Source organism: Quercus lobata, chromosome 11 (assembly GCF_001633185.2).
Source record: "Quercus lobata isolate SW786 chromosome 11, ValleyOak3.0 Primary Assembly, whole genome shotgun sequence".
NCBI classification, from domain to species: Eukaryota; Viridiplantae; Streptophyta; class Magnoliopsida; order Fagales; family Fagaceae; genus Quercus; species Quercus lobata.
The window spans coordinates 42,267,861-42,293,170 of NC_044914.1; the positions used below are offsets into that span (position 1 = coordinate 42,267,861).

At 35.6% G+C, this 25,310-nt stretch overlaps 3 protein-coding genes and 1 long non-coding RNA gene across 8 annotated transcripts; 1 reads left to right on the plus strand and 3 right to left on the minus strand.

Annotated features, from left to right (window-relative positions):
- The first annotated feature begins 4,800 nt into the window (after positions 1–4,800).
- Positions 4,801–7,350, plus strand: LOC115968538. Of its 2 annotated transcripts, XR_004086765.1 has the most exons (6): positions 4,801–4,872; positions 5,008–5,098; positions 5,478–5,554; positions 5,811–5,873; positions 6,202–6,231; positions 7,267–7,350. It is a non-coding gene; the product is annotated as an uncharacterized LOC115968538 (long non-coding RNA). The 2 variants fall into 2 exon arrangements; XR_004086764.1 differs by having other exon boundaries at positions 5,478–5,873.
- Positions 7,351–10,231: 2,881 nt separating this feature from the next.
- LOC115968537 lies at positions 10,232–12,006 on the minus strand. The gene is made up of 2 exons (XM_031087950.1): positions 11,278–12,006; positions 10,232–11,198 (listed from the first exon to the last, which is right to left on the minus strand). Exons 1-2 carry the CDS (start codon positions 11,623–11,625, stop codon positions 10,848–10,850), a joined length of 699 nt encoding a protein of 232 aa, XP_030943810.1. The 5' UTR covers positions 11,626–12,006; the 3' UTR covers positions 10,232–10,847.
- A 2,158-nt stretch (positions 12,007–14,164) lies between these two features.
- LOC115968535 (cytochrome c biogenesis protein CCS1, chloroplastic-like) lies at positions 14,165–18,965 on the minus strand. Of its 4 annotated transcripts, XR_004086762.1 has the most exons (10): positions 18,430–18,965; positions 17,485–17,704; positions 17,249–17,360; positions 16,717–16,989; positions 16,112–16,377; positions 15,778–15,934; positions 15,599–15,682; positions 14,793–15,114; positions 14,431–14,503; positions 14,165–14,344 (listed from the first exon to the last, which is right to left on the minus strand). XR_004086762.1 is itself a non-coding variant. In XM_031087947.1 (8 exons), the coding sequence occupies exons 1-8, from the start codon at positions 18,848–18,850 to the stop codon at positions 14,959–14,961; spliced, it is 1,689 nt and encodes a 562-aa protein (XP_030943807.1). In that variant the 5' UTR covers positions 18,851–18,965; the 3' UTR covers positions 14,618–14,958. The 4 variants fall into 4 exon arrangements, 2 of the variants coding, with proteins under 2 accessions (XP_030943807.1, XP_030943808.1); XR_004086763.1 differs by lacking the exon at positions 14,431–14,503 and having other exon boundaries at positions 14,290–14,344; XM_031087947.1 differs by lacking the exons at positions 14,165–14,344; positions 14,431–14,503 and having other exon boundaries at positions 14,618–15,114.
- Positions 18,966–20,384: 1,419 nt separating this feature from the next.
- Positions 20,385–24,880, minus strand: LOC115966918. Its single transcript, XM_031086048.1, has 2 exons — positions 24,478–24,880; positions 20,385–20,809 (listed from the first exon to the last, which is right to left on the minus strand). Exons 1-2 carry the CDS (start codon positions 24,878–24,880, stop codon positions 20,385–20,387), a joined length of 828 nt encoding a protein of 275 aa, XP_030941908.1.
- Positions 24,881–25,310: the final 430 nt, after the last annotated feature.

Consider the following 25,310-nt stretch of genomic DNA (forward strand, 5'->3'; position numbering starts at 1 on the left):
CAAAACCAAACACACCCACACACGAACACACCAACGGAGATAGAAAGAGTGAATCGAAACTTGTGACAGATCGGCGTGCTTGGATCGGAGTGCTTGGATCGGCGTTCTTCTCGCCGTGCTTGGATCGGAGACAGAAAGAGTGGATCGGCGCTTGTGGCGGATCGGCGTGCTTAGATCGGAGTGCTTGGATCGGCGTTCTTCTCGCCGTGCTTGGATCAGAGTTCTTCTCGCCGTGCTTGGATCGGAGACAGAGAGAGTGGAACAGCGCTTGTGGCGGATCGGCGTGCTTGGATCAGAGTGCTTGGATCGGCGTTCTTCTCGGCGCCGTGCTCCCTGCTTGGATCGAAAGTTCAGAATGTTTGGAATAGAGAGGAGTGAAAATCTTGGAATAGAGAAGAGTTTCAGAGAAACTCTAGAACAGAGTCTCGTGAGTGGAGAGAGAGAGAGAGGCTCGTGAGTGGAGAGTGGAGAGAGAGGGTATGGAGAGATAGACCGAGAGGGAGAGACTGGGTATGGAGAGATAGAAGAGAGAGAGAAAGAAATCAGAAAATATGATAGAGAGAGAGAGAGAGAAAGCACATATAAAAACGGGTAATGGGTTAGGTGAGAAATAATAAAATAATTAAGAAAATTGATTATTTAAATAAGAGAGGTGATAGAATAGATGAACTGATGTGGGTGTTTTGTAAAAATGATAGTGTAAAATAGAAAAAGTAGGTTTTTGGTGTAAAATAGACGGAATCTTTTAGACGAGTTGATGTGAATGCTCTTACTATGTATATCAATGTCTAACACTCATTTCAGATGTGTGAAGCAAGCATGAAAATGTTCAATTGTAACTCACAAGGCTTGTTTCTATCTGCTCTTGACTAAAATAATTTATGAACCAAGTAGTTAATTACATTGTATGATTCCCAAAAAATTATCAAACGAGATTTGATAATTGAGCTCCGTCATTGTTGTATTAGGAGATGAAAAAGAATGGAATTAGGACTTCCATAAAGAAGTGCAAAAGGCTAGCTCACTTGATATGTCCATGAGAAACATCTTAAGCACACGCGCACACACACATGAGAAAAATCATAATCCTAGTACAATAAAGTTTTTTGAAATTACTGACTTTTAGTTCTTGGCTCTGTACAATTTGCCCCACTTACCATTTGATGGAAAGTGATGCTCCTCTTTTTCTTTTTTCTTTTTTCTTTTTTTCTTTTTTCCTGAGGATGTTAGGGCATGTTTCACAAGCATGCTAAAATTTAATAACTCAACTGGTAAAGTCTCTGATAGTCGAATAAGAGATTTGGGGTTCAATCCCCCGCCTACACCAAAAACTGATTGGTGTCTTGCTCTGATAATAAAGAGCTATCATCAAGAACGTACGTCATAGGTTGAAACTCTCTCTCTCAAAAAAAAAAAAAAAAAAAAAAAAGACCTTTATTGATGACCTTAGTTAACTTCTAAAGCTTTGCATAATCCTGAGTTGTTCCCCATTCTTGTTTACTAGGGCCACTTCTCATCTCAATTCTGGCTCCAAAATTAGAAATCTGCTTCTGCCTAAAGTTATTATTTACAACTAGTCGTAAATCCGCGTGTTGCGCGTGATAATTTTTTTATGGTAATCTCATTTTTTTTTTTTTTGCAATTTAGTCTAATTTAATAAGAATAATGTATTTCATAATCATGTTTTCATTTATTATAGGAACAATAAAAAATGTAATATATAGAATTTATATCATACCAAAATGGGAACAATACAATTTTTTTGGAATTCAAAGGCAATTTAGTGAACATGTTTATTTTTTAATAAAATTCATTTATAACATTTTGTGTATCATTAAAAAGTATATAAATTTTGGAAATTATTCTTTTAGTTTTAAACAAACTTTCTCAAACCCTATTTTTTCTACCCTTTAATTCAAAATTCCGAAAAACGTATCTAAAATATTAACAAAGCTTAACTGATAATGTACAAAAATCGTCAATGAGTTGATCTTCCAAACACGCAACGATAGGGTACCTGAAGAACAAAAAGGATGAAGAACCTACAAAGAACACCGGTGGTGTGCCAGCCAAAGACCCTCCGAATGTTAAGTCAGTGATAGAAGAATCTCTCAGAACTCAAGGATGCAAGAGTTGGGAGAAATTTCGCATACCTTAAGGAAAGGGAGGTTTGGTGCTTATATAATGGTGTATAGCTTGACAAAGATCCCATGAATGCAAGAGCTTTCCTTGTAGAGAAGATCTGGAGTTTAAGGTTCCAAGATCTTAGGGCTTCTCTTCCCATATAGGGAAGATACGAACGCGTAGTAGGGTCTTTGGATGCAGTGTGCAAGTTATTTCCATGTAGGGATACATGAGTGAGAAATACGTAAATATTTGTGGGACCCAGCAAGTTCAACCGTCAATGTGCCCATCCATTTGTTAGGATGATGAATCATCCGTCGGCTATCCAAACAATGTGCAAAACACCCATTGGGCACATACAAGAGCTACCTGATGGGTCTTTGATTGTGGTCCCATTGGGAGTGAAATCTACCCGGATGGGTCCACGTGTGCTGACAACCTTGACGGACGAAAATACCCCTATCATTAACAATGATTAACTGGACCAATTAGGAAAACAATTTGTTGTTGATAATCTATTGAGGTTATTTTCTTTGTAGAAATTACAAATTCATCCACCAAAAAAGATTATCAAATAAACAATTAGAATTAAGTTTCTATATATGCATAGTTGTAAAATAATAATAATGAAATATAATTGCAAAAGCTACAATATGTCATCATCCGATTATTTTCATTTGACTAACCTTTGCTTTTCATTGAATAAATGGCATTATAAATTACTTCTAATACAACTATTAAGAATACTTTCTCTACAAAAACTACAATTTTTTTCACCCAAAAAGATTAAAAAATAAACAAAATTTAGTAAAGTCTCATAATTTAACATTTAAATGGATCACTAAAAAAAATCAAATTCTAACTTGCAAAACAACTAATTATTAACCCAAATCAAATCAAACCAATGAGGTAAAGAAAAAAAGAACTTGTGATCAAGAATTGGAATACCAAAATAACTAAATATGCATAAAAGTCTATACAAATTATCAAAAAAAGAAACAAATGTGATGTGACAATTAAGTCAACAATAACAAAAAGAACCTTTAGTAGAAAATATACAAAAAGAAACTCCACATATTTGATATATTTTTCTTTGAATGAGATCTCAATTTCAGTGACGATTTCATTATTAGATATCTTACAATTGGAATCCTTAAAATAAGTGGTTGGACAAAAAAATCCACCAATAGAGGAACAAAATTGGAGAGAGAGAGTATTGACCTATTTTGTCGTGGACAACTTGGAAGGAATAAAGGAGAGGGGTGGAAATGAAATAGTAAAAAATTTATATAAAATTTAAGATGGAAGAGGAATGGTGGAAGTAGATGAAAGGTTTCACAAAACTGTAGAGTTTAAGAAGATATAAATGAGAAAATTTAAAATCTATAGAGAGAATCAAATGAATTTTTTTTTTTTTAAATGATTAGAGGAGATGAAAGATTGAATTAATAAGACAATAGTTGAAGAAAATGAAAAGTTGAAAGAAAAAAAAAAAAAGAAAAAAAAAAGATGTTAAAGATAGTAAATAAAATACTAATCGTAAAAACCGTGACTAAAAATAAGGAGATTACATACATGAGTTTAGTTGTATATTGCATATATAGCTTAGGCCTTGGACCCTGAGGTCAACTTTAATTCTCTTCCCACATACCCTCGGCTCTGTATATTCAATTATGACTCCCATGTGCGTGTATAACTCTTTTGGTGCTAAGTTTTAGAACTAAGTTAACCACGCAACGCAACACTACCTTATTTTAAAATGAACAATTGCCAAATGTGTTTTTCGTATTAGATTCAAATTTGTTATTCTCTCACTCATTCTACACATTACAAATATTGTCTATTTTAAAAAAAAAAAAAGGATTTATACAGCTATTTTTTATCTTTTTATCTCTATAAATATATCATTCTTTTTTTTTATTAATATTTTTTTAAGGTGAACTTTATTCTTCTAACTTCTATTGTAATGTGTTATATTTGCCTAATATACAACTCAACTTTATAAATTTCAAATTTATTATTCAAATTTCTCATCTCTTAAGGAATAATGAAATTATAATCTATATATATATATATATATATATATATATAAAACCGAAGCCTCTGCCGCTCCCACAATTTTCCACGTCAGCATTTTTTTTCTAATTTTTAAATCTGATTTATTTCTTTTAATTAAATATATAATATATATACCCTCCTTTCTCAATCCAAATAGTTTTCCCGATATAATTCTGAAACCAAACACAAAACGGCAAAACCTAGAGCAACAACACAAAACGGCCAAACCTAGAGCAATAGTGCAAGGGCAGAACGGCAGAACCTCTCCTTTCGACAAAACCAAACCCAGAACCTCTCCTTTAAACATTACTCACCAAACGCAGAACATCTTCACTCCCTCAAACACACACAGATCCAAGCTATTTTGCAGAAAGCTTGCAAGGGCATGACCATGGGAGCCAACGTTTTCAATCTTTGACCCAACCTCCATATCAGCGCATTCTATCTCGGTATCTCTCAATTAATCTATGAATAATCTCTTTTCCTATTCTCTTTAATTAGGTTTTTCTGTCAATTTAAGGATTTCTTCTTTAATTAGTTTTTTTTTTTTGTCAATTTAGGGATTTCAATTCCTATCCCCTTTTTCTCTCTATTCTTTTTTGTTGAAGTCAGGGAAACACTCATAGAATTGAAATTCGTTTTTATCACATCCTCGCTGCTTTCTTCGGCATCGTCTACTTCGTAGCTCTGGTACCTTTTTTTTTTTTAATTTTAAATTTCACCGCTTAGGTTTTTATTATTTATTTAAGAAGAATATTTAATTTTCAATTGGAATTTGGTAATTACGTAAAATTAATTATTATTATTATTATTATGTGGTTTAAGGTTCAATTAATTCGGATACAATTGAGAGTACCAGAATATAGATGGACCACGCAGAAGGTTTTCCACTTTCTCAATTTCGTTGTCAATGGAGGTTTGTATCTCATAATTAATTTCCTTTTATTATCATGGATTTGGTCATGGTGCTCTAATGCTCACAACTTTCATCAGTTTTTTTTCTTTTCTATCTCATTCACAGGTAAAACTTTTTTTTACTTGATAGAGGTTTGCTGTAGCCTGTATATGTTTCGAAACTTGTAATTATATACCTGAATTTATGAGTTTTCAATATATATATATATATATATATATATACACACACACCTGAATTATGATCAATATTCATAATAATGTTATATTTGGTCATTCTGATCTAGCTATGGTTATAATTTACGTTCGAACATCTATTAAATAATCATGAATTTTGCTTTTACATTTAAAAAATGACTTCTTTAGTAACGCAACTTCTACAGGTTTTGTAAGAAAGTGCAGATAGTATTGAAGAGCCTCCCAACCTTCAAAATCTGACACAAAGGAAGAAATTCTACAGGTTCATGTCTTTTTTGTTTTGGTCTGTCTCTGATTGTAAAATGTAGGAAGAAATTTTATGTTCTCAGTTGGGTTGTAGCTGTTGTTTTGTTTTATAGTAGAATTGTAGTGAAACTCCAGCAATTATTCTTTTTAAGCTATTCTAGCAGATGTTAAGCTTATTCTTTGACATACATGATGTTAAGTCTTTTGGAAAGCAAAAAATCAAAATTTGATGATTTCTGATGCATTCATTCATCTTATGCATTTAATTGTAGGAAAAAGAAACTGGATATCTAATTATTTCAAGAAACAACAAAGGATCCTTGAAGGTTGTTTGGGTATGCTCTCTTCTAAACACACATCAAATATATGGTTAGAAACATGAGAGAGTTTGAATGTTAATGTTTTGATTAGAAATTAGTGTTTTTTTTTTCATTTATTTTTGTAGATAAGCTTTGGTGATCAAATTTGTTTAGAAATCTGTAACTGTAAACAAATTTAATTAGGAGCTTTCAATGAATACCAAACAGCAACAGATTTAATTCTTTGTACATTCGTTTGCTGTTTTAAAGCAGATTTCATTCTTAATTTTTGTTCTTCCATTCACTTTTATTTAGATTTAATATTCCTGATTAATTTCTACTTTTTTATTGCCTTTCTCTTCAGTCTTTTCCTCCATTCGAATCAAGGTTAAAGGTATGGTATTCGTTTGCCTATGTACTAAATTTCTGAATTTTTTTTTAGTATAGGGTTAACTATTTGTCTATGTACATAAATAATATATATATATATATATATAAAATCCTATTGTAATTATTTATATATAAAAAAAGATTTACATCAAAATAACCTAAAAGAGGCAGTGTAATTTCTCAAAAAGGCCTGAGCATCTAACACTGAAAGCACAGTTGGTATCAAGGCCAATTTGTGCAATTCATTGTAGCCTAATTCACTAGGGAAGCTACCTAAATAGTGTGTGCTAGGTTGGATAATTGATTGATTGGTGTTATTGTTGCTTTCATATGCCTATTATATCTATAGCTGAATTCATAGATAGCTTACCTTCTTCCATTAAGAATTTTCCAATTTTGTTATTACAACTTGAGCTATGTATTTTTTGCTTGCTTATAGAAAAGGATATAAGTGCAATTTATGAAAGTTAGAATAACATTTTGTTATCATTTGTCTTTATTAAATGAAGATAGAAGAAAATTTGTTATATATATTTTTTAGTTTTTCATAGATACGTGTTTGTATATGAGTTTGTTTAATTTTATATTTCTGTCTAATTTATTGGTCTCTGTGAGCAAGATGGTTTTCCCTTTTTGGTGACTTTCATTAGCTTTACTTACACTAAGTGTTGTTTGTATTCCTGTTAATCAAATAGTTCGATGAAAGTGATAGATATAAGTGCAATTTATAAAAGTTAGAATAACAGTTTCTTATCATTTTTCTTTATTAAATGAAGATAGAAGAAAATTTGTTATATATTTTTGAGTTTTCATAGATACATGTTGGAAATGAGTTTGTTTAATTTTATATTTCTATCTAATTTATTGGTCATTGTGATGTTTCCAGCAAAATGGTTTTCCTTTTTTGGTAATTTTTATTGGCTTTACTTACACTAAGTGATGTGTAACATTGGTTACACATTTTTGGATTGGATGTTAGTTTTAGGATGTTGATTATAATGACAGAATTTTGTATAACCTTATACACATTCTTATGCAGTGACCACATGGCACTTTTTAAAGCCTTTGAAGGATAGAAGGATGCAAACCATAATGAAAGGAGTCCTGTCACTTTGCAAATGACAAAGGATATGAGAATGCAATTTGTAGATCTATTTAGCATTGACTTTGTAAACAAATTGATGAGTGCTAATGTAAGTTCTATAAGATTTTCAAATTTTAAAGCATTTGATTTGCTAAAATCTTATAGTTACTAAAAACTTTTCCGTGCATCGCACGGGTTAGCGACTAGTAATAATTAAAACTCATGACAAAATTACAATGTTATCTTAACCAAAATTAAAATGAAATCAAAGGAATAAAAAATAGACTTAATAATAATAATTTATTACTCAAACAATTGGTAAGAATATTCAAATTCATAGCCATGTAGATTGTGTTTTGATATAATTTCAAATTCTTTAAAAAAAAAAAAAATCTAAGTATTAACCAAAACCAAAATTCAATCGAAGTTATAAGAGGGAAAGAGAAGACTTTTCTGATGGGAAATAAAATAAAAATAAAAATAAAACACACACACACGCAATACCAAAACACATATTAAAAAAAAGGGAACCATCAACCTTAATTAGAGTTATAATGAAGAACAAGAATCCACCAAAAGAAAGGAGAGAGAGAGAGAGAGAGAGAGAGAGAGAGAGAGAGAGAGAGAGAGAGCTCACATTTTTGTGTGGGAAAAATATGGTTTGAATGGAAGAAATGATATCAAATTTATACATAATAAAATAGGGAGAAGAAGAGTCAAAATATAAGAAAGATAAAAGGATGAAGGAAGTGTAACAGTAAAGCATAAAGTAGTGGAAAGATAAAGAGGCAAAAAGGGAGGAGAAAAGTTGAAAGAAGTGTAACAATAGATGTGAACTAACAAGGAGAAAAAAAAGTTTTTTTTTTTTTTTTTGAGAATTGGAAGAAGAAAAGTTTAAAAAGAGAAAAGAAAAGATAAAAAATAAGTGGATGATGTGACTCAATTGAAACATAACAACAATAAATGCTTTGTTTTAGCTTTTTTATATATATATATATATATATATATATATATATATATATATATATATATTTATATATATATATTATCCTTTTATGTGGATTTGAAAATTACAGTTATTTGTCAATATGAACACTTCAGTTACCCAAAAATAGATGATGAGAGATCGATTGATCAAATTAATTTGATAAATCTAGTCGACGCTAAATACTTGCTTTTTAATTGTTAAAGTAAATGGAAAAAATATACGAAGAGAATCAAAAATTCAAGAGAAATACATGGTGTGGGGCCAGAGAACTTACGACCCGGCCCACTTTCCACTAGGGCTCGTGCCGAGGAGGGTAGTTGCCAATGATGAGTAGGAAAAAACCAAATAGCCTAGAGACGCAGCCGAGGATAACCCTGTCATCGGCATCCCAAGATTTCGAAGGGAAGAGTGACATGCCATTAAAGGCAGTCTCCAAAAGGCCCCCAAGAGAAGAGGCGAGTAGAATGGGACCCACGTGGGGGTACGGTGTGGAGGTGGTTCAAGGTAAATACGTCCCCTCCGCATTGAATACATCCACAAACGTCCTAACCATATTAATGAGAAAAGACGCCTGAACAGTGTGGTTTCGGTTATTGCAACTAATAAAAAGTAAGGGGAGGCGGCTGATGGGACAGATACTTGAATAGGCACCTGCCTGATCAATAGGAGGAGGGCCAGGATCAGCCAAGAAGGGCTATATAATGTGAAGACTGATGCGCCAAAAAGAGGCTGGGAAAAAAAGGCCAAGAACCAGAGCCTCCTAGACCGCCTCAGGGAGAAAGACTCCTTGAGCGAACACGGTTTAATTCTGTATGAACACCACGACTAACCACCGTCTGGTGACCAAGGCCTAGCCTTTCAAACCCACGCTCTACAAATGATATTGTTTGGGCCTTTTTACGTGCGAACCCAATATCATTTTGGGTCGTTACAAATTGAGTCCTTACAATTGGCGCTGTCTGTGGGAAGGCTTGTGTGTTGGCACAGGCGGTGGGTAGAGAAAGTCTCCCCGTCACTTCCAATGGCCTATCATAGTGCTCTAGCACAGAGTTCCATTAGGGGCTATGCTTTTTCATTAGGGGCTACGCTTCGAAACGTCAGTAGAGCGGATGGTTCTAGGGGCTTGGCCGAGGGGCTAATCTCCCCAAACCAATATCCCACATCTTGGCCGAGGGGCTAATCTCTACTTAAAAATCAAGTTTTTGACAGAACCAAGGTATTGCATGGTCCTCGGACTCAAACCTATGGGGAAACCAACTACTTAAAAATCAAGTTTTGGACAGAACCAAGGTATTGCATGGTCCTCGGACTCAAACCTATGGGGAAACCAATTAATTAAAAATTGAGTTTTGGACAGAACCAAGGTATTGCATGGTCTTCGGACTCAAACCTATGGGGAAACCAACTACTTAAAAACTGAATTTTGGACAGAACCAAGGTATTGCATGGTCCTCGGACTCAAACCTATAGGAAAACCAACTACTTAAAAACTGAGTTTTGGACAGAACCAAGGTATTGCATGGTCCTCGGACTCAAACTTATGGGGAAACCAACTACTTAAAGGAAATCTGGATACTAAGTTGGACCTAACAATACACGGGACATCTCGGATGATGCCTATATCTCCATTGAAGGAGGTTCAGACACGAGTTCAATGCCCTATAGGTGCAGGTAAGCTAACGTTCCGAAACATGATTCTAAATATATCGCATGCACAACCATTCATACATGTTAAGATAATTAGTTCAAAAATCTATAAACAATAGTAAGTATCGACGAGGGCAACTAACATGTAATCAAAAGGAAAGAGGAAGAAAAGAATTTCATATATGTGTTCAACAGGTTCAAACTACAAGCAAACTACAAAGTTTTCAAAATAAAAGAGAAACTAGTTAATCATTAAACTAAAAACAAATACGGAGGCTGGCCGGGGTTTCTACTTCTTCAATTCTGTGTCGGCCACATCCTGGGAAGGCAGAACAAGACCAGCTTCGATGCCCTGGAGGACAGTCCCTTCTGGGGAAGACTGAGCAGGATCGGTGTCGGTACTCTTGGGGACCTCAGCGAGGGGAATTGCCTGCAGGAGCTGGGCAAGTATGGCTGGCTCTTCGGCATCAGGGATCTGAGCGCTGACCATAGGCTCGGCATCCTCTTTGGGCACCTCGGGATCCATACTTTCAGGTGCTTCTATCACATCATGAAACTCTCCCCCTTTAAGCGACTCGCCAAGAGGGACGCTGATTTGTGCAGCTTCTTTCTAAGTAACCCCTGCCTCGTGTTGATCGCTCACAGCCTCGAAGCTGGCGGAGGTGGCCTCACGGATGGCTGAAGGGTAAAATATGCTCTCAGCCTTCCACAAATCAGACGAAGCATCCACCCCAACTCGCTTTAAGGCCTCTTCCCAAACCTGGGAGCAGTATAGCCTGCACACCCCGGGAATTTGGGCTTTAAGGGAGGCTTGGGTTTCAGCTATCCCCGTATTGTAACCCTCATCCTCGGCCTTGTCCCTAGCAGCTTCGGCCTTGTTTCTGGCAAACTCAGCCTCCTGCTAGGCCCTCACGGTTTCGTCCCGGGCATACTCCGCCACACCTTTAGCATTCTCTGCCGTGATCAGTCTTTTCTTCAAATCACTGATCTGCTCCTTGGCTATTTGCAACTGATCCTCGGCTTCGAGTAGACGTTTTGTCTGTTCCTCGGCCTGTTTTTGGGCGCCATCTAAACCCGCCGAGGCGCTATCCCTCTCTCGGATAGCCTCCTTTAAGGCATCCTTGGCCTTTGCGAGGTCGTCCTTGGAAGCTTTGAGAGTCCGCGCGGCATCTATGCGTTTGGAGCGTTCATTCTTAACGGCCTTACTCTGCTTGTTAACTTCCTCCTCCATCCTATAGGTGGCCTGGAAAGCCTGTCAAGTGAGATAAATACATCGTGAGTGACAGACCGGGAGCAAGAGTTAATAAATTTTTAGGTTTCAAGAGCCTTACCATGCCCAAGTACCTCTTCGTACTGAGGAAAACCTTCTGCATCCTCATTTTCTTCAACTCATCCACGTCGGTGGGAAGTAGCATGGTTCTCCCTAATGCGTCGGCCACATAACCGCCCTCGCCATCTCCAAGGTCCCTCATGGACGCGGTTTCCAGCAGTGGCCCCCCGTGGAGCATTGGGGCGGGAAGCCAGGCGCTTGGCGAGGATTGGGCTTCGATCCTCTTCCCCTTGCTTTGGGCAGATTGGGCTTCAGTCTCTTTACCCATGCTTTGGTGCCCAATCTTTAATTGTTTCACACGCAGGGCTTCATCCCTCTCCTTAGAAGATTGGGATTTTCCCCCGTCCATGACTTCCTTACCCTTGGGACTCCTCTTTCTCTTTGAGTTAGTGGGCTCCGGTCGGGGAGGCAGAGTTAATTGGGGAGGAGCAGGAAGTTTGGGGCGGGGAGATTGTGACTGCAACTTGGTAGAGGATGACCTGGTCTGGATGGTCTGGGGCTGAGGTGGTGGAGAGGGAGCACTAGACTACGGTGTTCCTTGCTCACCCTTCCCCGGTTGACCCTCGAGGAGGTCGAGTAAGCTGGTCGGGGGCTTTCTCTTAATTCCCATCTCGGCTCGGGAGGATGTACCCACTGACAATAGCTCCGCTTCGGACAAGTCTAGGTCCCCTAGATCGCCAGAAGGATCCTCGGATGGGTCGGCTTGATCAAATGCCCCAAAACCCTCCTCGAACGGATCCAAATTATCTTCGTCCTCCGCTGCGCGATGAAGAGCCCACCAATGGGATGCCCTCTGGGACAGGAGATCCTTCGGAGATCAAAAACCCTTGTTCAACTACTTTAATTTTTGGAAGCCAAGGACGGTTAGCGCTAATCACGTGCTTTGGGTCGGTAAACGACTTCTGAAGGGGAGCGTACCCTAAGATTTTGTGAGCGGCTCTAACTTGACCATCATTGTCATTTACAAAAACTGCCGCCTGAAGAACAGTCTCCAAGTCCACCCGATTAACTAGGTGAAAGTGCCGATGAAAGGCGTTGGGATCTGCAAGAAAAAGACATGCACATGGTTAGTAACCGAACCACATCAAATTAAAATGGTGCAAAGGATCAGCGCTCTTCCACTCTCTATACCCCACCTGGTTCTCCCTCCACCATTGGGCATGGAACGTCATCGTGCCATTCCCCAGATACAATAAGAAAGTCTTTGTTCAACCCTTTGCTGGAGTCGGGGAGGCATTGAATTAACCGAACCCTTTCGTCTCTGGTCTTCATATAATAGATTTTGCCCTTTAATTTTTGGAGATTGTTGTACCAATTCACGTCATGATGGGTTAGTCTTAGCCCCATTTTCTCATTTAGGGCATCCACACAACCCAGAATCCTAAACATATTGGCGGCACACTGGGTGGGAGCTAACCGGAAATGCCTAAGGTAATTCTTCGTTACTGGCCCCATGGGGATTCTCATACCCCCCTCTACGAAGGCGATAACAGGAATTACCACCTCGCCCGTATTTCTCAGAATATGTCACTCCCCCATCTTACAGTGCCTCAAACTCAAGTTGGGGGGAATTCTAAAATCGGCGATGAACTTTTCCATCGCCTCTTCGGTCTCAACCAATTTCCTCAGTCTCATTTTAACCATCTCTAAGAACTACTAAACAGACTCAACCAACTACGGGAAAAGAAAGGGAACAAGAGAAAAATAAACCCAGAAAAGAAAAAGCACGAGTTAATGGAGGCAGAGAACTTACAGAAAAGAGGAAATGTGTCTCGGACAGGCTTTTTGTACTGGAGATAGACTTGAATTTGGACGAAAGTTCAGATGAGCCCAAGGTATATGCACTAGAACTCTTAAGTGCAAAATTGAAGAGACAAATCAGTTCCAAAAATCATTTATGCCTCCCATCGAAAGTAACTGCACGAATTTTCTCGCCCATAAAGGCCAGGAAATCTTCACCGTTAGATCTCCATCACGCCGTTCAACGTGGGAAGCACAGAGCCGCCCGCATTTAATGAGGACACGTTTCACCTTCCAAATGCTCTAAGAACGTGTCTCGGGCAGGCGAAAAGTCTCGGGAACCGATAGGTGACAAGCATTGACAGACGTCTGATGTCATCAAAACCCTCCTATCCGTCCGAGGAGCCGGATAGCAGGATTTTGAAGGGTTTTTGTGGGGCCAGAGAACTTACGACCCGGCCTACTTTCCACTAGGGCCCAGGGCCCGTGCCGAGGAAGGTAGTTGCCGAGGACGAGTAGGAAAAGACCAAATAGCCTAGAGACGCAGCTGAGAATGACCCTGCCCTCGGCATCCCAAGATTTCGAAGGGAAGAGTGACATACCATCAAAGACAGTCTCCAAAAGGCCTCCAGGAGAAGAGGCGAGTAGAATGGGACCCACGTGGGGGTACGGTGTGGAGGTGGTTCAAGATAAATACGTCCCCTCCGCATTGAATGCGTCCACAAACGTCCTAACCATACTAATGAGAAAAGACGTCTGAACAGTGTGGTTTCGGTTATTGCAACTAACAAAAAGCAAGGGGAGACAGCTGATGGGACAGATACTTGAATAGGCACTTGCCTGATCAACAGGTGGAGGGTCAAGATCAGCCAAGAATGGCTATATAATGTGAAGACTAATGCGCCAAAAAGAGGCTGGGAAAAAAAGGTCAAGAACCAGAGCCTCCCAGACCGCCTCAAGGAGAAAGACTTCTCGAGCGAACACGGTTTAATTCTGTATGAACACCACGACTAACCACCGTCTGGTGACCAAGACCTAGCCTTTCAAACCCACGCTCTACAAATGATATTGTTTGGGTCTTTTTACGTGCGAACCCAATATCATTTTGGGTCGTTACAAATTGAGTCCTTACACATGGAATTAACGTGATTTGGTTTAATGGACTTATTACTTGCACTGCAAAAATGGATTAGGTTTTTTAATACAAGTAACATTAGGATTCTTATTTCTTAGTAGAAAAAACCTGAATAAGGATAATACAACATACTTTGGGCTTGACTAGATCATACAATGGGCTTGTACACGTCTATTTTTAGTCCACAACTTCTCTGCAATTATCAAACTTCGGCTAGTTAGCACCCAGTACTACTCAAGTACAAGCTCGTCACAACTCCAATTGGAAAATGCAAATTACCAAATACTAGAAAATATATGTTTGACTCCAATATCATGAGTACTTAAAATGAGGAAAGAAATTTATCAACCATCTGCAATCAAAGACAAAAGTTATTATAATAAAAATAGGGCAATGACAAACTCTCAATCTTTAGAGTCTGAATTATCAAACAACATGAATCACAAAAAATAATGGAATGTAGACCTAGATAGTAAAGAATGATATTGTATTTATGATATTTTTTCAGTCAAAAATTTACATCTTGTATGGTGAGTGAAATAATTGGAGGATAAGTAATTCAGCAGAAAAAGACTGTAAAATTTGTGTCTCAAAACCTGGCTGTGGACTCTGCAACTATACATTTGGAAAGATAAATTCACCTTCTGTGCCAAAGTTTAGTTCAATTGGGATGGAGCGGTGCCCTTAATTAGAGAGCTGGATGTCTGATTGTATTCAAGCCACCTCTCTGCTTTACTTCAAAGTTTAAAATTGCATCTATCAACCCACTACAAGTGTTCTCTCTTTCCATCTAAAATGCCTCATAAACTAGCCACTAACATTATCAGGTTCCTTGGAACGAGATGATTCGACTATTTCTGGAACTCGATCAAGCAAGCGGTCCATCTCCTCTGGAAATTCAGCCTTTGCTCGATTAGTTTTTCCTCCAACGACAACCATAGTTCCATCTTGTAAGGCCCAAATCTTTTGGATGTTCAAGGAAAAAAATATGGGAAAAGATGAGTATGTATTAAATTGGAATCATGGTTTCAATTATGGCAATATCAAACCAAAAATAGAATTATTAATAAAAAGAAAAACAGAAATTTTAACACATTGCACCCTTACAGTGTAAAAGTAATGATGCAAGAAATTCAATTTATTAATTTTGTTATTACCATTCTTAAGTCCAGAACCACATTCAAATTTTGATATATATTCTTAAGTAACAACACCAATCGATTTTTGGTGTAGGCGGGGTTCGAACCCCAAATCTCTTATTCGACGATAAAAGCCTTTATCGATTGAGTTAATTGGAACCCACTCAATTTATATATATGTAAATTGTAACTATAGCTAGATCAGTATGACCAAATACAACATTATTATGAACCTTTATAATTCAGGTATATAATTACTATTTTTGAAACATATACAGCCACCTCTATCATGTAAGAAGATGTTTTACCCGTGAATGAGATAGAAAACTGATGCAAGTTGTGAGCATTAGAGCACCAAATCCAGCATAAACAATTGGCACCCCAGGATCAGTCTGAGAAAAAACCATGTTTAGTTCCAACACATATACAAATAAGTAGTCAAAGAAAATCCTATATTGTTAGTATAGCAGTTAATTTGAGTCATCACCTTCAGGTCAAGGCCACTGCTGCCTATTGCATCTACGATAACAATTCTTGAACCATCTATGTCAATCGGGAGCTTAGAGCCAGGCCGTCGAACTCCAGAAAATTTTCCTTCCAGATCATATATGACAATTGATTGTAGATCACGAGCAAGCATTGATCTGAATCCAAATGAAAAAGGGAAAAGGATATTAGAATGAAGGGAAAATACTGAAAAGACAAAATACAGGGCTATATGGACAACATACTTTTTTCCCATAACCTAAAGAGAATGAGCATATATAATTGGAATACATATATCTTATATCGAGTGTGTGTAGTGGTGGAAAAATACATACATTCCTTTTACATTAGGCGATTCGGCATCTCCAACTGGTAAGAAAGTCCCAAAAAGCTTCTTGTCTCCATTGATCTTTATGGGTGCCATTGCCAGATTAAAAGGTCCTTCATCATCCTTAAGTATTTGCAGTGCTGAAAAACTCCAATCTGTCTGGTATATAGTGATTCCACCATACCTTAAAGGATCATTTACGCTAATTGTTTTCCTCATTATCTCCTTCCCATCAAGGTCAAAGAGCGAAAGATCAGTGTAAAACTGGGACACCTATAAATCCAAAGAAAGAACACAAAAAATGTCTAGCAATGAGTAAGAAAAGTGAGAGGGACCATCACTATAGAGATTACTAAAGGAACATATTTCAAATGAGCTATAGGGATCCCAATTGATGAGCTCATGAAGACTTACTCTCATCCATTGGATTAACGACTTAAGGAAGGGTCCCATTGAAAAATACAGTCAGAGAAAAAAAATGAATTTTTTCCAATAAAAATTTGACAGGAAGTGTTCAATCAAATTAAGAATTTGATGCAAAACTAATAAACTCGTAATAAGGTTTTTCCCCTTATGGTTTTTCACTGATGTCAATACAAAATCAACATCTACCTCTCCACTGTCATAGTAATCCATGTAGAATCTGTTAATATGAACCTCAGTATTGAAAGCATCAGTGGGAGTAGAGAGAAACCCAGTCGGGCCTAATACATCTCCAACAACAAAATTCAATCCCTGTGGAACTGTGACTGAACCTCTGAAGCTCCCAGCTGCACTAAGAGTTCCACCGGCCATTATGAGAAGCATTGCTAAATGTACTCCAATAGGGGCAAACCGACCAGCAAGCCCCTTAAAGGCATATAAAGATGGTCCTTTCAGGAATACCTACAGCAACCAAACAACAGATTGCACGCAGGACATCATTAGTAAAAACCACCATCATTTCATACCTTGAGCAGGTAAAATGCAAGCCTAGCCAAAAGAACAGGCATCAAATTTTGTTTTAAGTGTAGAAGAGGGATGAATGTATGGAAACAAAAACTTACACTACTTAATTTAAGGAAAAAAGAAACATACATGTGCACACATACACAAAATGAGAATGAGAAAGAAAATAAAGCAAGCAATAATAAGATTGTATGACCTCATATCCCGCTCCCATCAGAAGAACACCTAAATCTTGAACTGATGCTCTAGGTAAAGTGTCTGAATATTCCTGCTTGCGGATAGCCTCAGAAGAGTCTAAGAAATTCCATCTGCATATATAAATATCAACCAAGTTCTGTGATTGAAAGGTTTCTCCAACTCATTCTAAGCCAAAGAGGACCCAAATGTGAGAAAGCAAAATAATAAATAATAATAACAATCATTCAATTAGACCTTCTTGCGACCTTAACCAGGGGTATCTGTGTTGTGTAAGTGCAGGCCACGAGCGATGCACCCAGGAGAACTAATGTTCCAAGAAAAACGGGAGATGAGTACATGTGGTCAAACCCAAGGGTGAGAACCCATCTCCAAGTGAAAAATCCCAATACAGGATTGTCTTCAGGGTACTTTTGAAAATAGAAGTCTGGAGCTTCACCTTGATCAATGAAAGTACCTGTAGAAGCATCACATAAATACAAGACCAATTTCTAATTATAACACATCAGGGCAAAATTACAGACAATACTTTATGAAGCTAAAGCAGTTTGACAACATGGCTATCCCTTTATGTCGTAAAATCTCATCTCCTAGGTCCTTTTGTTGGAAATTAGAATTCACTGTCCAATTATTGAAGACCAAATCAAGTTATTAATTGCCAGAGAATATAATGGGATTGGTTAATAAATGAAGAAATTGTTTGCTATAGAATATCATGAGATTTATGCAATCAATACGCAATTCAAGTTTAAATTGACATTGTCATTTGTGTATACTCTTCATTATAAATAAGGATTCCATGGTAATGTATTATCAAGAAAAATTTATGAGAAAATGTAGCGTTTTGGACTCTTGTCCCGTGGATGTAGGCCACAAGGCCAAACCACGTAAACTATCATGTTTTCTCCCTTCTCTTTTCTTCCTCAAATCACAAATTTCTACACTTTTAAGACCTAGTGTCATAAACTTTGAACTCTATCAGTGGCAATTTTGTGTACAAGTAAAGAGTATGAAAGTTAATTTTTTGGAGTACTAAACCATGCCACTAACATTACACAATTATCAATCTATGTATTTAAAAAACAAAGAAAATCGAAACAATTTCTCAGCTTCTAACTAACACACACCCCAACTGTACCCAATTCCCAAAAAGAGAAAAGAACAAACACTAACACAACATACCAAGGGCCATTAGAGCAGCAACAGCGAACATTTCTCCAATAGCCAAAGGCAGATTAGACAAAACCCCCAGAACCTTTCTGGGGAACCTCTTCACCAACCTCATCAAATTACCTCCTGACTTTGCTTTAACCTCCCCATTTCCATTGCCTTCACCACCACCACCACCATCACCACCTTTCTCCGCCAGGGACGGTGCTGCCTCTGACAACACAATCTTCTTGGATATGTCCTTGTCCTTGTTCTTGATATCTTGAGGTGACTTCAGCTTGCAAGTAACTAAGTTGAATGAGAGAAACCTCGAACTGTGGAGACTGTGAGTTTTGGTACTGTATGGATTAATGAAATGGGGTTTGAAAGTGGAGTGAAGAAGATGGGAATTGAGGAAAAGGGTTTTTGTGGGACTCAGAGTTAGAGCCACCATTGTTAGAAATTATGGAACTTGTGGTCTCTCAGTTTCGGAACTGAGGTTTGAAGTGAAGTGTAACAACCATAGCTGTCTGTTACTTTATCCAAAACCAGATATTTTGTATATCTCGTGCAAAGGGCGGCGCTACGCTTCGTTTTATCAGTTGAGGTGGCTTTAGATATGAGATAATCTAATTACACAATTACTGTGACACAACTTTAATTTCTCACTGAGACTTTTTTTTTTATTTTGAGTTTAATATATTTTTTAATTTAAATTTATTTATTTAAAACTAAATTTTGTAAGGATGTGGTGTAAAACTCATATTTTACCCTTTCAATCTTAACACACCACATCATCTTATCACATATTTAAGAATAAGCACAATCATACCCAATTAATTCTAATACTCATATATAAATCCAACCAAATTGGAAATTTATTAAGATATTATTTGGTGTGGTAGGATGAATTGAATTTTAAGTAAAAAATGCCGATGTAGCAATTACTTATTGGATGATGTAAAACATGAGTTTTACACCACATCCTTACTAAATTCAAACTCTATTTTTTAAGGAAAAAAAAATTAGGAAAAAAGTTTCTCTAGTAGTTTTTTTTTTTTAATTTTGTTAAATTACAATTTTAACCCAATTTTTTATTTTTTAAGAATAAAAATTATCTAATTAGATTAGAGGTGTTTTTGACTTTTTTTAAGTCATAACTAATTTTCTGAATCCTCTTAATATATACAAATGACTCTAATGTAACAAATTGGAAGTAGTGACAAAAAAATTATTGATTCATGTGAAAATAACAGACAACTAGTTACAATATGATATATAAATAGTTGTGAAAAATGGAATGATAAATTTTATAGTCTTACAATAAGTCTTTAGATATAGGTACTAGTTCGTGTCTTTGGGAGATGCATTTTAAAATACAAGAAACCTAAAGCAATGGGCCTAAGTTAATTAGATTTATATTCTAACAACCTCTCTCAAATTTATGTTGGGTGAACGGAGTGCGACTTAAGTTTGGAAACCAATACATGAAAGCATTTCGGTGAAAGAGGTGTGAGGAATGGTTCCACAATGAGAGCTCAAATGTAAAAATGACTACAAAAATGAAATTAGAATGCAAAAATTACAACGCAATTTTACATTATACAAACCAAACAACCCAATGGAGAATCAAATTCAATTATATTACATGTCACCGGCAAAAACCTAGTAACTAACACTTCTTAATGTTTCTAATGTCTATAGAATTTAAATTATCCTTCTTTGAAATATGAGAGAATTACTAGTTGGTCTAATTTCCTTTGGGTCAAGTTGTTCAGGTCAAACATCAATAAAAAAAATAAAAAAAAAATTTTAAAAAAAAAAAGAAGAGAGAGAAATCACCACTGTAAAAAACAAAATCCCACTTTTTATTTCACGAAAAAAAAAAATCAAATGATTATTAAAAGTCTTGTTAACGAATGCAAAATATATCTGAAATAGTATCTAGACCAATAAATGCAAGCTAACTAATACAATAATTAACTTGTTCAAATTAAACCATTTAATCTTGGAGGTCGAATCAAGTAATATTGATCAGGATAACCAGCAAAAGTTGTGACATAATATGCTTTTTCACTACTATAAGATTTATCGCTCACAAAGCTACAAATATATGTACCTGAGATTATCAAGAAAATGCAAATTAGAGTAATCAATGTCATATAGCCAAGATTATTAGGAGGTGTGGCAGTTGGGGGTCTTGGGCCAATTGGGCGATTGGGAATGGACTTTTCAGAATTTGGGTACGTAGTCCAAATCTTTTGCTTCTTTTCCCCGTGATTCAATTCCATATAGAGGAACCAATCTGTATTCCTTGATGACTGCACGACAAACTGGGCATTCCCTGTATTTAGAGTAATATCGTAGCCAACTGTATAGACAAGACCAGCAATAGAGGTGTCCACACTCAACACTGAGTGACAATAGGTTCTTCAGCTAATTGCCAACAAATTTTGCAATAAAACAAACTGCTAGCAACTTCAGTGCAATCTTTTGAACAAGAGCAGGATTCAGCGGACCCAATATCCATATCCATTTTGGAATATCAAGTTCCTAGTTCCTACACGTATGTAAAATTAAGTGCAAATATGATTTATCAAGCGTAATAATACAGCTCTGGTTAAACGAGTACATTAAACATCAATTTTAGAAAACTTTTTTATGAGAAATTGAAAAAATTGTGAAAAAAGTTGGTCTCCTTTTCATTTTCTCATTAAAAAAAAAATTTTAATGATTTATAAATGGATACTCTAAAGACATGCGTTGGTAAAACCATGACAATATATATCAATTTTGGCTTTTAAAATTATATATATCAAGGCTAGCTACACCCTCAACAGTCAACACTTTAAAGTTCAAACAAAACAAAATAAATATACTACTTGATGAATAGGAGACCAATTTTCCAAAAGAAATCCTTTCTTTTTCTTTTTTTAATGAATATTGGCACCAGAAATCTTAGCATGGATGGATTCAATATTCTATTCAAATTCTATAGTTTGCAACAAAACACAATAAATATCATCATCATCATCATTATTATTATTATAATTATTATTATTATTCAAAACATGGAACCGAAAAAACAAATATTAAACATTAAAGAAACGTTATTTATGTTCCTCAACTATCTCTAAAAGAAGGAAAAATTTTATGAATTTAAAAAATATACATATTTAACAAAAAGAACTCAAAATGAAGAAAGAAATTTGATTCATAAAAAGACATACAAACGTATATTCATGTGTGCATAATATATTCGTAAGGTTGAGAGACCCAACGAGTATGATAATACCATAATAATGCCAGAAAGTTACTATGCTCACCCCCCTTTTACCCTATTTTATTATCGAAGAATTACATCATGAGTGTGTTTTACTAGAAATTAAACATTAGGGTCTTGTCCAAAAAAAGAAAGAAATTAAACCGTAGAGACCGACTAAGAAAAAAGAAACACACTAGGGAGCAACTAAGGCCATAATCTCATAAGACTAGGGCTTTTGAAATCGATTACAAAACACATAAATAGAGAGAAAGAATTGACAAACCTTGATAATCGCTTGGTGAGTTGGATGCACGAGTCTCTTTTGCTCTTTTTACAAATGAATAAAGAAATTTGGGAATTTCATTGTAATTGACTAAATCAGTATTATAATGAAATTAGTATTCTAGTAAATTAATGTTGATGACTCCCACTCTAAATCAATCTTTTATCCAAATGGGTGTTCTAGAAGATTTTAACAAGCCTACATAGCCAGTTAATTAAGTTATAACATGTCCGAGACTTCTACGTGACATTGATACAATTACGTGATTGCATCTAAAAATTGGTAAATGTTCTTTCACATACCCTTTTTTACCCAATATTTATAATGGATGCCCTTAATTATGTACGCATTTTTAAAAAAGAAAATTGATGTAAAAAGTTTATAAATTGTGTGAGAGTATGATTATTATTTTCGGATTTAGATTTCAAGCAATTATTATACGGTGAAATTATACCTTGTGTTTGTGAGATATAAAGTTTAAAAAGAAGCATACAAAGATGGCAAATAAGAGCTCAAGGATCACACTAAAGAATTTAATCCACAAAAATAGTGCACCATACTATAATACCAATTGTGAGATAAGCTTAATCCAATCTAGGTATTGATTTAGACCCCAAGTTTTAAATTACGACTTATACAATTTTAGATTAATCTAATAATTAGCACAAATTATAAGTGATTGACAACATAAGAATGCATAGCCAAATTAAAGCAAATAAAATGGACTACCCCAACAAAAGAATACATTTTTTATTCTAGTAGTTTGACTTGGAAACCGGTTGGGTTGGGTGATGGGACAGATTGGGTTTAGGTAAAAAAAAAAAAAAAAAAAGGTAATTTTAAATGGGTTGCAGGTAGGTCAAGTCAATTAAGTTATATGTTTTTTGAGAATGAATTAAGTTATATGTTGACTCGTATTTTGTCACATGCACGGAAAAAATATTAATAATAATATGACCATATTATCTTTGTCTTCATTTTAATACCAATGGAAGAACGAACAACAAATATTCAAACATGAAATTTAGATAATATATAAATTCTTAAGTTTATGTACCCTATAATTCACTAATGATAATATCAATTTATCATTATAAACAAAAGAATAAAAGAAAAATACTAAATGTCATGGACCATAAATAGATATCATCACCATAAATAGTAAATGTCATGGACCAATACTAAAAGGTTTTTTTTTTTTTTTTTAGGAGAAGGAGACCAACACTAAAAGCTAATTCATAAATAACTACGACTATAGGAATACTTAATAGATATCATGCTATTAAAGAGAGTTCAAAAGGCCAATTGTAATTCTCTTTCTACTAAGAGAACATCCAATTTTACATTTTTTTTTTTTTTTGAGAGAGAGTTTCAACTTATGGCATCCATTCCTGATAATAACTCTTTATTATCAGACCAAGATACCAATCAGTTTTGGTATTGACGGAGATTGAACGCCAGATCTCCTATATAACCATCAAAAATTTGACCAGTTGAGTTAACTGGAACCCACCTAATTTTACATATTACTTTCAAATAAAAATATATATAAGCATGTTTTTATAAAATCCTTTCTTTAAAAATGGGCCGTGTATGGATTGATTTTTTTTTCTATGAATCGAATACCGGTTAACAAGTTTGAGTCCAATTTTGCTAGGTCTAATTCTAAGAGAATAGTCAGCCACAATTCCAACTAAGCACTACTAGCAAACTCACACACTATTCGGTAAATTAGAAAAATTGATTGAAATGAATGAGATTGAGAATTAGTCCAGACAAATGAAAATTAGAAAAATTGAATGATGAAATAGAAATATGAAATTGAGAATTAGCATAGGCAAATGATATATATATATATATATATATATATTGGCAAGTCAATCAATAAAACTGTGACACATAACCTGAGAAGTAAAAAGTGAGCCTGAATAAACTTTATTCACCTATAATTCTATTTAATATCAAACATCAACGACAACGACGACAACAACAACAAAGAGAATCAATGCTCCCCAAAAAAAAAAAAAGCAATTTCCCACTCCTTATATCATGAAAAAATAAAATCAAAAAAATATTAAAGACTCATCTATTAATGCCTCCATCACCTGAGTAAGCAGACTTCCATTTAATGATACCAACCCCGTTGTACCATTACTGATCCCTAGGATATTGAAGTACCTTTCCTTTATACGTTGCCTATCTTCACAAAAACGTTGCCCCAAAATCCTTACTTCTGGCACCTTAGCAGGATCCCAAAAACCTTTTTTTTTCCTTAAACCTTGTACCACCATAGCACCAAGTGGGAGGAAAGGTGTTTCTATCCATCTTGGAGGTCGAATTTGGTAATAAAGAGGAGGATTACAAGAAGTACTTATGGCGGGGTACACTACTGTATTAGCATAAGACTTGTTCTTCACAAAGCCAATTATGAAAAAACCAATTAGAGTAGCCAATATTATATGGCCTAGCAATTCTATAAAAAAATATATTATATAGCCTAGACTATTAAGAAGTTCTGACATAAAACTCGTACTGTTAAGGTCCTCTTCATCCTCAGAAAAATCATCCTCATCCTCAGGAAAATAGTCTTCATTATTAGGAAGTGTGGCAGTTTGGGGTCTTGGGGCCATTGGGCGATTGGGAATGGACTTTTCAGAATTTGGGTCCAAATCTTTTGCATCTTCTCTCTCTGATTCAGTTCCATATAGAGGAACCAATTTGTCTTCCTCAATGATTGCTCGACAAACTGGGCATTCCTTGCATTTACTGAAAGATTTTAGCCAACTGCATAGACAAAACCAGCAAAAAAGGTGCCCACACTGAGTGACAACAGGGTCTTCAGCTAATTGCCAACAAATTTTGCAATTAAACAAACTGCTAGCATCTTCAGTGCAATTTTTTGAACAAGAACTGGATTCAGTGGCCTCAGTATCCATTTTTAATTAGGAATACCAAGTTCCTGCATATCATCATCATGTAATTAAGTGCAAATATTGTCAATTATCAGCCATAACAAAATATATATATATATATATATATATATATATATATATATCAATTCTGGCTTGTGAAAAATTATATATATCAGGGCTAGCTACACCCTAAACAGTCAACACTTTAAACATAACAAAATAAATATACTCCTAGATGAATAGGAGAACCAATTTGCCAAAAAGTCCTTTCTTTTTCTTTTTTAGTTAATATTGCCAACGGAAATCATAGCATGGGTGGATGCAATATTCTGTTCAAATTCTATAGTTTGTAACAAAGCACAATAAATAACATCATCATCATTATTATTATTACTATTATTCAAAACATTGAACCGAAAAAACAAATCAGAAAAAATAAAGATTTTTGTATTTA

Excerpts from the sequence above, each read along its gene's own strand:
- LOC115968537 (XM_031087950.1), bottom strand. The coding sequence starts at position 11,625 with ATGGACGGGGGAAAATCCCAATCTTCTAAGGAGAGGGATGAAGCCCTG. Across the intron at positions 11,199-11,277 it reads CGAAGAGGTACTTGGGCATG|GCTTTCCAGGCCACCTATAG; the intron begins GTAAGGCTCTTG and ends CTCACTTGACAG.
- LOC115968535 (XM_031087947.1), bottom strand. The coding sequence starts at position 18,850 with ATGGTGGCTCTAACTCTGAGTCCCACAAAAACCCTTTTCCTCAATTCC. Across the intron at positions 17,361-17,484 it reads CTGGTTAAGGTCGCAAGAAG|ATGGAATTTCTTAGACTCTT; the intron begins GTCTAATTGAAT and ends TTATATATGCAG. Across the intron at positions 16,378-16,716 it reads ATTACTATGACAGTGGAGAG|GTGTCCCAGTTTTACACTGA; the intron begins GTAGATGTTGAT and ends TTGGATTTATAG.
- LOC115966918 (XM_031086048.1), bottom strand. The coding sequence starts at position 24,880 with ATGGATACTGAGGCCACTGAATCCAGTTCTTGTTCAAAAAATTGCACT. Across the intron at positions 20,810-24,477 it reads GGATGAAGAGGACCTTAACA|TGTTGAGTGTGGACACCTCT; the intron begins GTACGAGTTTTA and ends ATTGTCACTCAG.